At 37.1% G+C, this 13,634-nt stretch overlaps 2 protein-coding genes across 2 annotated transcripts; both read right to left on the bottom strand.

Moving 5' to 3' along the window:
- Window positions 1-1,181: 1,181 nt before the first annotated feature.
- LOC105034083 (uncharacterized) lies at window positions 1,182-6,315 on the bottom strand. The gene is made up of 3 exons (XM_010909106.4): window positions 5,340-6,315; window positions 2,106-2,176; window positions 1,182-1,572 (listed from the first exon to the last, which is right to left on the bottom strand). The coding sequence occupies exons 1-3, from the start codon at window positions 6,177-6,179 to the stop codon at window positions 1,455-1,457; spliced, it is 1,029 nt and encodes a 342-aa protein (XP_010907408.1). The 5' UTR covers window positions 6,180-6,315; the 3' UTR covers window positions 1,182-1,454.
- A 2,933-nt stretch (window positions 6,316-9,248) lies between these two features.
- LOC105034082 (metal tolerance protein 1) lies at window positions 9,249-13,289 on the bottom strand. Its single transcript, XM_010909105.4, has 2 exons — window positions 13,094-13,289; window positions 9,249-10,594 (listed from the first exon to the last, which is right to left on the bottom strand). The coding sequence occupies exon 2, from the start codon at window positions 10,592-10,594 to the stop codon at window positions 9,395-9,397; it is 1,200 nt and encodes a 399-aa protein (XP_010907407.1). The 5' UTR covers window positions 13,094-13,289; the 3' UTR covers window positions 9,249-9,394.
- Window positions 13,290-13,634: the final 345 nt, after the last annotated feature.

The following is a 13,634-nucleotide window of genomic DNA, read 5'->3' as shown; positions in this document are numbered from 1 at the left end:
TAAAAAAGAGGAGAGTCAGAAAGAAAGACATAGAAAATGGGAGAGTCGCTACACAAAGACATAGAAAAAGAGAATCGCCACACAAAAAGAAAGACATAGAAAAGGAGAGAGTTGTCAGAGATAGAAAAGAGAGAGTCGATAGTCGCCCTATCAAAAGACGACTTATATAGGAAGAGATAAAAAAAGAAGAGAGTCATCCTAAGGATGACTTATAAAGCAGCTTTATTAAACCCCCGGCTGGTGGTTAGATTGGTGAGTTGGTAATGAAAATCATCCTTTCAAAAGATGATTTTTTTGTAGCAGTATTTTCGTAAATAATTTGAGCTCGATATTATTTTGATAATTTTTTTTAAATTAATCATAAATAGATAAAAAAATCTTGATATTTTACAAGCATTCTAGAAAAAATTGTACTGTTATTTTTGTTTGAAAGTCGAAGAAAGATACGAAAAAAAATCTGTGGAGGCTAAATTTATCACATTAGACTCAGCATATGTGTAGAGTAAAATTCTACCGACCGGAAAGTAGAGTCCCATTTAACAGGGATTAGAAAAATATATTCTGGCTCTCAGAGGGACAGGCTGTCACTCCCCCCAAAAATAGAAAGCAGTAGCATGCTGATAACTACAATCCCGACTTTAGAAGAGAAAACAAATGGGCTTAGCCAAAAAAAAAAAAAACAGTCTGAGAACTATTTCAACTTCAAGCAACCTAGACGACTAAGAATTAAATTTGGAGTAACTAATGATATTTTTCAGTAGTTCACACTTCTTCTGCCCCTTTTAATTCGCAAACTCACTGATAAAGTCAGAATGAACAAAATCACATTTATTCCTCAGAAATTGGTTGTAAGCTACAACTCACTGCTCACGTTGCCAAGTTCATTTTATCCGTTTAAGCTTCATGATTTTCCAAGTTTTCTCATAATATTAAAAGTTAAACAGGATAGGCTTTGATTTTCAGGCCAGAGCACATTCACAGAATCATGACATCATACTGCCTTGAAAATTCTTTAGGATAAGAAAGCAATGTTCTAAAGCACACTGAATTCTTATGGAGTTGCTCATACTAGGTCTAGAACCGTGCTCAGCAGACGAAAATCAATGCAACCCCTTAATTTGGAACAGGAGAAAAAGGATAAACAACAAATAGGCATGAAGCACAACAATGATCAAGTCAGGTTAAGTGAAAACTGAAAATAACTTGATAAAGAAAATGGGTCTTAAATAGATGAATTTGATCCAGAAGAGGCATATGTCTCAGCTTTGAGGCTCCCGTCATTTTTTTTTTTTTTGAATGAATTTACTCAAAACCCTACTGCTTTAAGTCCACCTAATGCAACCACAGATCTTATCCTGCTGAGAGCAGTCTGCATTTCTTCAAGATGCAGAAAACAAAGAAATTGGTCTCCAAAATCCTCCCCATGGTGATCTTCCAAAAATACTTCCACAGTGTCATCCTCCTTTTGGAGTACGTCTGGGAAATGCTGGGTCATTTTTCCTGCTTGTAATAAGATGGAAAGCAGAAGAATCTTTGGCTGCTCGAACACGCGGTGATCTTGAAAATCTTGGTCTGCCATGTATGAAATAGGATGTGAGCAAGGTTTTTGACTGCAATATGCCGTAATTTTTGTATCCGGCCAATAACAATGCTAGTTGAGATGCTGATGTACTATATATAGTCAAAGGCTGAATAATCATTAACAATCTTTAAACTGGATCGAGATATCAGGATATCTCAATTGATAAGAATTTATTGGCCAATATAGTAAAAGCGATAGTAATTGTCTCTTGTACATTGGTTCTAATATGTAGCAATTTGAAAAAAATCCACTAAAAAATAATAAAGAAGACCAGCAATCTCAGCTATATATGAATATCAAATGGGCCAATATCTGGGATAGATAAGTTTGTAAGCCAACAAAAATGTTTCAGTACTCTGTATCAGTAAGTGCCTGATACTGGTGGATACCCATATCTCACCCTAATCTCAACTGAGATGAAAACCATGGGTGTGCGAGAACGTTACTTCATGATCAATAGGCATAGCAAATCTTCATAGAATAACATATGTTAGACAAGTTTTTTTTTTCAAAGCAGACTTGCCTTCTTTTAGGGATTTGAATTTGATCATCCATTTCTCTGGAAGCATCTCTATTTTCAGCATGAGCTCCACCCTGCAGGGTATAGAAAGATTTTAGACAGTCATTGCAGAAGAAAGCACTGAAATAGCTACATAGTAACTATTGTCAGAATATGTGACAGCGTCACAATGAAAGCAGTAAACTTGAGTAAATTATACCATAACATATCCAGTGTTTTATGAGAAAATGCTATAAAAATTATATGCAGGGCTGGGCCCAGAATTTTTTTCTTGGAAGGACCAGTACAAAAATTCACTAATAAAAAAATATATACTGAAATTGTGCTTGACAATGTTTATAGAATATATATACTGGTTAGTCAAATGTATTACAAATTATAATCTGAGATTTTTTCTAAAAGAATCACAGAGAGAGAGAGAGAGAGAGAGAGAGAGAGAGAGGGTGACCAATCCTGGAGTTTTTTCATCACAGACCTTATTGGCAAGATTTTATTTTTTTGATGTGTCTTAGCTTTTGAAGCTAAATGGCGGAACTTCCCCCCTGATTTCATTTAATATATTTGGGGGGCAAATTAAGATTTCAAATGCAAAGATCAGTCAAGATCTCCACCAAAGGGAACATGACCAACACATGACTAACTCTATTATTCTTTACTAAAAGTTTGGTAGGGAATTTGCTCTTCCTATTTCCCTTAAAAAAAAAAAAGTAACTCTATTAACTAACAATAAAATTGGTGAAAGACAAAGAGTTACAAATACTATAAAAACAAACAAAAAAAAATGGAAATGAGTTACAAATACTATAAAAAACAAACAATAAAACATGCATTGTTCTTAAGATCTTATGGATGTGCATCATTACTGAAATTTTGAAGAGATACATTTCAAAACTAAGAGAATAACAAATGCATGTATACTGAAGTTTTTGAACCTAACAAAAAGGAAATGAAATAAAAGCCCTAGAAGAGAAGGGAAAAATGAAAAATCTTGAAAGAATGAAACATAAGGAACATACCTTATTATCGGTTTCATGCTACAGCTCTACAATTTTTTTTTCCTTTTTCCCTTTCTGTCCCTTGTCACGACTTTGAAACTATTATCCCCCCCGCCTCTCCCCCCTTCATAATAAAACCATGGTTTCCAAAATAAAACACAAAAATAGCAAATCATATAGAAGTTACTAAAAACTTGGATATTTTTCAAATTCCTAAACAACCTATGTTGAATCTATAAGATCCATCTATTTAGGACACCTATGACTGAACTGGAAAAGAGGAGTCAAAGATCTAATAAAATTGGAACTAATTGTTTATATATAAAAGAACAAAAATTTTATCTATTAGAGTTGTAGAGATACAAAATCTTACAAGAATTGGGAACCATATGTTCGGGGGAAAAGTGGGGAATGGCACACCTAGAAGAATCTGGAGCCCAAGGGGGCCGCACTTAGGAACTTATAAAAAGCTGTTATGAACTGGGCCCCCTCAGGCCCCTTGTATCAGCTTCTGATTGTACGATCAGAAAAATAAGTATAGGTAGTAAAATTTTGGTGAAGAAAGGCTGGTATGGCCATTGTAGTTGATATAACCAAAATATATTCATGCATCACCATCCATGCAAGCAAATCTGCTGGATCATTTGTACTATGTAATTCATATAACAATTTCATGCAATGTGAACATACCATTCTTTACATGCTCCATGCGAGCTTGCTAATATCCATTATAATTACCAAGTGAACCTAATATATAAGTAAGACAGACAGACTTTTCAATTTACATAGTTGTGCCATCTATTCCTGGCTTCCTTCAGTCCCAGCACATAAATTCCAGCAGTCAATTTTGATTAGAAATTTTCAAGGCCTTCAATAAGTTAGTTGGATTTCACTTCTCTCCATATTGCTATACACAAGCTCATTTATTATGTATTTCTAATAGCAGTAGAAAAATCCATTTTCTTTTATTGTGCCAAAATCTTGTTCTTCGATCTCTCTTTAACAGTACTTGCATCAATTTCCATGAAGCTTATGTTGTATATTTTGAAATCTTTGATAACATGGTCCACTGAAAACAGAAAACCACCATATTCCCATCAACCTAGATGCACCAAAGCAATAAACAAAGACTAAACAAAGATTACCAAACTGCATATTCGGGAATACTGCCTTCATCAAATACATCAAAGGAGTTCGAGTCTGAGTCTGTTTAATTGAAAGGAAACCTTATATATATTAATCATTTCATTCCAAAGAGATAATGATGGAACAAGCAGAGTTTAAGAGGACTGGGTTAGCAAAGATTTGCGACACAAGGATCACATGCGAACCACACCCTTAGTATGAAGAGGTGTTTCTAGGTTGTCATATAACAGTGCATTCCTAGCAACTTAAGAAACAAAATAAGGCTTGCAATATTGTATGGCTCAAAATGTAGTACAAACGAAAAGTTCTAATGCTAGAAAGGAAATAGAATGGATAGAGGTGTGGAAGTAATGCCAATTTAATACAAAGTGATGGAGAACCAATTGACATGCAATGGCATGTGGGATAACTAAGAAGGCTTCAACAAGGAGAGGTATTTAAATCTGTACTGAACATTCAAAAAAGAGGGTAAGAGCTAATGGATTATATTAGGAAAAGACTTGAAAAACTTGCGATAACACTAGAAATAACCTTTCATGACTGATTCGATGATGAGAATTATGAAGTCGAAAGCAAATAGCTGAAACATATGTTACAAAAACAGGTGCATGCTGATATATTCAAATGATAAGATTATACTAATTATATATTGCAACTAGCTCATATGACCTTCAGAGGTAGAGGCTGAAATTATTGATAGCTTCTCCGATATGTTCAGGTTCTATGAATATTATTTTATGCCACAACATATCTTTCCGAACAAAGATTATTCGTGCATTTATTTATGTATATTGTTACAATCACCACCAAGAAATTGTTACGTGTTAAACTATGTATACATTCTCTCCTCTTAAGACTACCCTTTATCGGGTCATACGAACATTGAAATCAAAACGTAGAATGCAATGAAATGATGACTAAATATACATTCTCTAGCATAAGTAGATAAGCCCCTAAAGACTAACATATTTGACATCACTACCCAAAGATAACACAATAATAGAATAGCTGGCACGAATCAGTATACTACAGAAGCTACTTCAGTATTTAATATGCAAATGGAAAAATAGAATAACTGATCACTAAATATTCTTACTTCATCCACTGATCCTGAATGCTCTTTCGGTGAGGGCTCTTTCATGTCAATCAACGGCTGCTCCTTCTCCTTTTCGCCGATCAATCTCTCCACCAGACCCACCTTCCTTTTCTTCCGGCACACATTCCATAGCTTCTTGTCGCGGACTTTCCACACCATCCCCTTCCTAAAGATTAGCTTCTCCGACTTCCAACCCGGGGAGCTCGTGTCGATCACCGTCACCTCAGTCTTCGAGTACGTCGACAAATCCGACTCCACAGGGCTCCCCGTCGTCCCCCGCTTCCTCCTCGCCTTCGTCCGGCTCTTCTTGGCCTCCGCCACGCTGTTGTCAGCGCTGGACGGGGATGTGGCTGGCGGAACGTGGCAAGCGGCCGCTGCTCCAGCCAAGAAGCTGCCGTCGATGCTCGCCGAGGCGGAGGGGACGCAGGCCTTAGGGTTGGGCTGCTTCCGGGCGCTCTTTTTGCTGGGCCCTAGGATGCCGGTGGCTGAGTGGTCCCTCATGATGAAGAGCTCCGCCAGGGCGGAGCTCATCAGATCGAATAGCTGCTCTTTCTCTCCAACAAAGATCTTGTTCCCCGCGGCGACTTCCTCCGGTGGCGGGGGCTGCTGCTTCCACCGCCGGCGAGAGGCGGCGGGTTTATCGCCCGTGGGCTGCGAGAGGGGCGCATCGGATGGCCGAGCCTCGGGAGGACGAGGAGAGCAAGATTTGGGATTAGAATTAGGGTTAGGGTTAGGGATGGAGGAGAGGAATTGGTCGAGATCGAGGTCGGCGGGGATGGATAAGCCTTTGGATGTGTGGAGGCGATCCAGCCAGTTGGAGCTCGATCTCGAGCACAGCATTTTCTCGTCGACAATTTTTTTTTTTTTTTTTTTCAAACCGAATGAGATATTGCAGGAAGAGAAGAAACGCCGGAGATTGGAGTGGCGATCGGCATGGAGACAGGAGAAGGGGGAGGAGAGAACTGGCAGGGAAAAAGAGGGAAAAGGGATATGTGCGGAATAGAAGGTGTTAAGCTTCTGGTGATTAAGGTGGGGCCCGTTCTGTATTTTAGCTCTTTTTCTTTTTTATTGTTTTCAAAAAAATTCGTACATAGCGACTTTCCCCCCTTCCGCTCCTTATAATAATAATCAACAACGCTACGTGTGGTAACCTTTGTTACTTTTTTTCTTCTCCAAATGTACCACGTTTTCTGCGAGGAATGGAAGGGTAGCGTGAGGTGACAGAAGATAGTGAGTATTAACGGACTACCCTGACTTGAAATTGCGACCACCTGTTACTATTTCCCAATCCGTCTAATAAGCTATGCTACCGCTTCGGATGCCTCGTGCTGACCCATTGGGCTAATAAAGCTGGCTTAATTAGGCCACATGTTCACAACAATTCACCCTAAAGCAGATCAAAAGGCAGCCAACCTTGCAATAATTGTGGAACAGTGCTTTTACTGCATGGGTATCTTGCGCAGCAAAAGTTCATCTAGCGGAAGAACCGCAAAGGATTAATATTTCTTATAACATATGGAAGATGGTTAATATTAAATTGCCAAGCTGGAAAGTAGAGGTGGTGATATGGTCAGAAGAAATTGCTAGTTAGAACTATCCTATGTATATCCTAGATTATCCAACAAAAAATCTTCATATCAACAATTTTGAAGAAAAATATACTATTATTCAAGTTTAATTAAAAATTTTGTATAAAAAAAATTTCATTGTCCGAGCAGCTGACAATTTTTGTTGTTTTGAATGAAAAAAAAAAAGTTAAATAATATGATGATTATTTATTGGATGGCTCAACATACATAGATTTTAACCAATAATTTCTCTGAAATATATTGGATGTGAGTTGGATTGGACACAAGTTGGATCAAAAATTCATAATTCTAAATCCGATCTATTTATTAAATAATATCAAAAATTTAGATTTGAATTGATAGATTTATTAAATAAATAATCTGACTCAATCGATAATCTATTTATTAAACAGATCAGATTAGATTAAATAGGTTAATCGAGTTTTTAATAGATCAAATGAATTTAAATAGATTAAATATATTTAATAGATTGTGTTAAACATGATAGAAACATGTTAAAAAAATTAAATGAGCCGAATTATAATCTTATCCAATTCTTAAATGGATCAAAATAGATTAAAAGATCAAATATCTAAATTTAAACTATTAAATAAATTTAGATCAATTGATCTATTTATAATTCAGATCCATTTATATCAAATCTAAATTTTTTTAAAATATATAATTTATGGATCAAATCATAAATTATTATCCACACTAGAAATAGATAGAAATAGCAAAAACAAAAAATCCATTTGACGGACGTAAATGAGCAGCAGCATATAAAAAAACATAAAAAGTTCAAGTAGTGTAGTCTCACAGAAGATTTAGATACATGAGCCTCAAAGTGTTTTCGTTATCCACGGATATGTGTCACATGATCAGATCGTTAATAGCACTAGGAATTGATGTACCACATGAGCCCAACATGCACTAACAGATGCCTCAAAGTATTTTCGTTATCTACGGAAATGGGGCACATGAACAGATGGAAATGGGGCACATGAACAGATTGTTGATGGCACAAGGAATTGACGTACCATGATAAACTCGTACACGGTATCGAGTTGGGCAACTTTTTAGAGAGAGTATATATATATATATATATATATATATATATATATATATATATATATATATATATATATATATATATATATAGAAGAACCTACAAGATTTGTCTATCGTGCCATATTAATATTGAAGTAATATACAAGCTCGTACCATATATATATATATAGAAGAGAATCTCTAAGATTTGTCTATCGTGCCATATTAATATTAAAGTAATATACAAACTCATACCATATATATATATATATATATATAGGAGAACCTTCAAGATTTATCTATCGTGCCATATTAATATTGAAGTAATATACAAGCTCATACCATACCGATATTCAATATATTTCACCAACTCATAATATACCATAATATTAATATTATAATAGAATGATTGATATAAAAATCCATACCAAAATCGCAAATCTTGTAGGAGATCCTTGCACCAGCTGAAATACTTGCAACAAAATAATATCGACATACTGTAACAACATGAAATTTGCAGAAGATGAAACAGCGTTTCAGCAACAACGGTACACAAATTGGTTAGAGAGAGCTGGGTTACTGCCTGCAACTGTCGTTTATATTTCAGCCCCAAACTTGATTAATCTAGGTCCAAAGCCGACATAAAATTGACTTCCCCGAGTTTAGCATCTCTAATCACTTTGCAATCGTTCATTATAGTGATTCTTTCATATCTTTCCATCTCCAACTTTCAATAACATCCACAAAGAGCAAAAGATGCCACAGCATCGTGAAATATTGTGTCCTGCAGATATTCAGCTTCAATTTGGTTTACAGAACATAAATTGAAACCAAATACTAAGTTGCGCTGTTTAATCTTCTAATCACAAGCTATTCTTCTATTGGTAAAATGAATTCATTCATCAGCTTTCATTTATACTATTGGAAAAGCATGGAAGCTTAGCAGCTTCTATAACCCTTTCAAAACATATCCATCACTTGCCATCCAAGATTAAGAAACCAATCAACCGATACATATGTATACATGACCTACACAGTGCATCTCCTAGTGATAAGTTCTAAATTACTGCAAGCGTTTTGGTGTTCATGCCAAAATGGATTTTTCACCAGCACCCTGCAAGTTCACTGTAAACCTTGCAGAGCAGCCACTGCAGCAGATAAACCTTCAAAGTTCACTAGCATTATGAAAACTGGTAAAAGTTGCAGCGGCACGAATTTTTCACATCATTACGTATCTAACAGCAGCAAGAATGATGGATCGAGGGAAGAGAACACAAGAAACCATGTACACTAAAGGAGGAAATGGCCTGTCTTCCATAACTTACTTTGTTTCAGAAGATAATGAACTAGAAACACAGCTTACTGCTGCAAGAACCTACTCATAGTTATCACCAGAAAAAAAAACTTACTCATAGTTATCACCAGAAAAAAAAAAACTTACTGCCGTTCTATCTGAATGGTTACATGACTAATATTGAACTCCCTTTTGATATATCCTATCACCTTATCAAGCACAGTATCAGCATCTGCTTCTCGAGTGATTGTCACATGGCATGCCAGGAGAACCTTCCCTACTGTGATGGCCCATACATGCAGCTCATGGATGGCGACAACACTATCCAACTCACATAAGCCCTTCTCGAGCCTGGTTGCATCAATCTCCCTTGGGGTGCTCTCCATGAGGACCTCAAGTATGTTCCTCAGCATCTTGATCGTGGTTATTAACACGATGACAGAGAAAACAAGTGTGCAAACCAGATCGATTACCTTCCATGCAGGCTTGTACCATATGATGGCACCTCCAATCATCACCCCTATGCTCTGAATGGAGTCTCCAAGCACATGCAGATAGGCACTATGGACGTTGACGTTCCTTTGCTTCTTTTTTGTTTCTTTCAAGCAGGCACTTTGGCTCGAGGTACTTTCAGCATGCTCTAGCAGAGGTTCACATTCTTCCTTATGTTTGGAATTCCCTGAATGATGCTTTGTAACACTAATGCCATGACTGTGACCATGTTCCACATTATGTTCATGGTCATGGCTGTGGTCATCATGGTGATGACCATGGTCATGTCCACCATGACCATGATCGTGACCCAGCAAGACAGCCATGATAATGTTAACCACCAAACCAAATGCCGCGACAGCAAACATCAAGACACCTTGCACGTCACCAGTTTTATGGATGAGTCTTGCAATGGCTTCATAAACTAATATCCCAGCTAAGAGCCAGATAAGCTGGATGGAAACAAGTGCTCCAAGTATCTCTATTCGGAAAAACCCATACGACTGGCGTGGGGTGGCTTCCCATCCTGAAGCCCAAAGGGAGAATAAGGAGATGGCAAATGCTGCAACATCTGAAAGGAGATGGGCTGCATCAGTTAAGATTGCAAGACTGTTTGCTTTAATGCCACCAACCACTTCGATACTCATGAATATGACACAAAGAAAAACAGCTATTAGTAGCTTCCGCATTGAAGCAGATCTCTCTTTGGCATCTTTGGAGCTTGTTCTAGAATCAGACAAGCGACAAGTGGTGCCACCACATATCTTGTTACCATCCAAACCTGAAACTCCTCCAGGCACATCTACACTTACATCAATGATCTGAGATGATCGAGAATTTGGTGATTCCATCTGTGATGTCAAACAAAACAATCTACAAAATTGAGCATTGCAGAAATAATTTGATGAAATATGTGACATACTATGTTCAACTATCCTAATATGTGGAATAAAGTTGCAATCAGATGTGCAAAACAGTAAGCAAGGGAAGAATAACAAATCCAGCACCATGCCCCATCCAGAAACTATATATCAGCAGAATAAGAATTTAAAACTAACTCACAATTAACATTTAAAACCAATGTCAAGCAAAGAAAAGAAAGTAAGGGCGTTATGGCTACTAAATTTCACATCTCCAAAATTCTGCAAGATACATTTGCAACAACAGCCTTCCCCATATATCTGAATGCAAAGTTCTTTCTATCAGATAAATGATGGGCATACAAACTAAAGTAGATAAGTTGATTTGCAGCCATCTGAACAGGCAACAACTTCCCCAATTACCAGACCTATGACAGAAATCATGTAGTTTCCATAAAGCCACCTGAAGAGGAGGTTTTTGTGCCGGGCCTTGTCAGTAATGTAGACTCATGTAAATAGGTGCTGTGTGTGTGCGTGTGTGCGTGCATGTGGGTTATGCTTGCTCTTTCAGGATGCGAAAGCTGTTAATCTATGCTAAAGTAGAATACTTCAGCTGCCAAAGTCTGCATGATCAACCAACCTCATCAAATATAAGAAACATGTTTAATGTATCAGTCCATAGTCAAATTTTTAGACAAATCATAAGATGATATATATTTGGTAACATCTATACAACTCGTAGCAATGGCAAGCTCTAGGACAAAGTCAACCTCCTAGACGACTATACTTTTGTGTTATGCAAAGAATCTGATTGTAGAGGTAAATCATAATCAGCTAGTGGGCAAGGATCCTTGTGACAAAGCTGCAAAATTAATCCTACATCACCCCATCTAGACATTGTATGGAAACTTCATTTTTCTCCCTCGTTCCAGACCTACTTTGCTTTTCAATGAGTATCCTCTATAGAAGGTGTCACCTCTCTCTCTCTCTCTCTCCCCGTGCAAGCATGCGTGCGAAAGGAAAGAAGACCTGAGACCTTGAGTTTAGTAATTCTATTGCTCACAATCTATATCTTGCAAGACATAGCTTCTCTCACATGATACTTGTATTCTCAAATATATTCTTCTATCTTCCATGCTCAAAAGAAAGTAAAAATCATTCCCATTAGCCAACAAAAAAAAAAGGAATATATATATACTAACTAATTAACGGATCCAAACGAGTAACACCAGTTTTATTGAATGAAAATGTAAATATAATAAAAGAATGACACAAAATCAAAACATATATGTCAAGGTTCCCAAGAAGTAGGGGGGGGGGGGGTGGGGGGGCTTCCTTAAAAATGAGGAAGACAAGACATTAGAAAGCCTGGGATAATAAAGGACGAAAGTTGATTGGAGCAAAACTAATTAAATATATTGCAAGCTTAAAATCTGTGTGGAGTTGAATAAATTTTCATAGTTTTGAAGGCATATTTTGCTACAGTGCTTGCTTCATACAAAAAGATGGGGAGACATGATATCTGAACAAGATAAAGCCAATGTAGATAAACTAGAAATGAACTTCTGGACTCTGGAGTATGATCATCACAGGCCACTGGAATTGAAACGAAATTTATACTAGCATTTATGATTTTGTCGTTAAAATGCAAACCAAGTGCAAGATGAAATGTAACAAGGATTAGGATATAAAAGTTGTCACCCCCCACAAACAGCCGGCCAAAAAAAAAACAACAAACAATCACATGTTCTGGGTTGTTAAAGGGAAATTTGAAATAACATCGAAATAGATGCAAACAGAGGATGAGGCCAGAAAAAGCCCTAGTTACACGTCCTCTGCTGCAGTTTCAAACTTAAGCAGAATGATGATCAATAGCATCTGCTCAAAATAATATAAATTACAAAAAAGTGCCTATATTAGATACCTCATAACGGAGACAAAATCAAAATTGAAGTACAAAAAGCTAAGGAGACAAGATACTAACAAAAGCAAGAAGCATCCAATGAACAGCCATTCATCACTCGATCTAGCATCAACCTGTTGCATATTCTTACATCAAAAGAAACAGGAGGAAAACCTAGCCTAGATTAGGAGACCTTAATAGAGATCGACATATGGTTCTACGTCCAATTTTTGGTAAGAGCATAAACTAAAGCTCACAAATACTAAATTAACCTCGTTCGCCCACCAAAAGAAATTTACAAGTTAGCAAACCCTAATCGTTCTCAATCAACCGAACGGCAACCAAAAATTAGAACCAAAAAAGAAAACAGAGAAATCTAATCTACTCCTCAAAGTCCAGAAGAGCCTCCACATAAGTCTATAAACTGTTTGCCGAAAAACTTCCTCTCAACCAACCTCCCAAGATTCAAACTTGTTCCCTTAAATAACAATCATAACACCATATAACAAACCATTTAGACTAAGAATCGAGAAATTAAAACATAAAAAGTAAGGGGAAAAAAAGGAAATTAAGGCATGCTAGGGCACCTTGGATCGGAGAAAATTTTCCGGCAAATAAAGATGATGAGAAACCAGAAAGGGAGGAGTAGATGGGGATCGGAATTATTGAAATCGGGACGAAGAAGAACCAACTCCGGCGACCCACGTGTATGCGGCAACAGCTACTGGCGAGTTGATCGGAGGCGGTTCATTAAGATTTAAGAACCATCTCTGGTCCAATTCGGCTGCTCTGTTTTTTTTCCTTTTTTTTTGGTAAAACTGTCTTTTTCAATTTTTTTTAGGAGTCCAGTAGAGGCGACTTGGAGTCTGGTCAACTCTGGGTTTTGTCTCTTCGCTCATAATTTCTAATTATTTAAGTTTACGGTGGATGTGATGGAGGAGTGTTCTACTTTTCGGGGGATTTTTTTTTTTCCTTCTTATGGCTTCCGATTGAAAATTGTGATAAGGTTACCCAAGAAGAATAATAACCATCTAATTGGGATCTATTAGGATGTCAATCTCGTTATGGATGTTTCATGCCCCCTTTGGTCTTCGGTGCTCTCGGATCCACTAATAAGGATTAGTATCA

Source organism: Elaeis guineensis, chromosome 10 (assembly GCF_000442705.2).
Source record: "Elaeis guineensis isolate ETL-2024a chromosome 10, EG11, whole genome shotgun sequence".
Classification (NCBI taxonomy): Eukaryota; Viridiplantae; Streptophyta; class Magnoliopsida; order Arecales; family Arecaceae; genus Elaeis; species Elaeis guineensis.
The sequence above is the reverse complement of the archived record's forward strand: the minus strand, read 5'-3'. Positions and strand labels throughout refer to the sequence as shown.

Bases quoted from the DNA above. Each gene is read 5' to 3' on its own strand.
- LOC105034083 (XM_010909106.4), bottom strand. From the start codon at position 6,179: ATGCTGTGCTCGAGATCGAGCTCCAACTGGCTGGATCGCCTCCACACA. The intron at 2,177-5,339 runs GTAAGAATATTT...TATACCCTGCAG, and splicing joins ATTCAGGATCAGTGGATGAA to GGTGGAGCTCATGCTGAAAA. The intron at 1,573-2,105 runs GCAAGTCTGCTT...CATACATGGCAG, and splicing joins ATTCAAATCCCTAAAAGAAG to ACCAAGATTTTCAAGATCAC.
- LOC105034082 (XM_010909105.4), bottom strand. From the start codon at position 10,594: ATGGAATCACCAAATTCTCGATCATCTCAGATCATTGATGTAAGTGTA.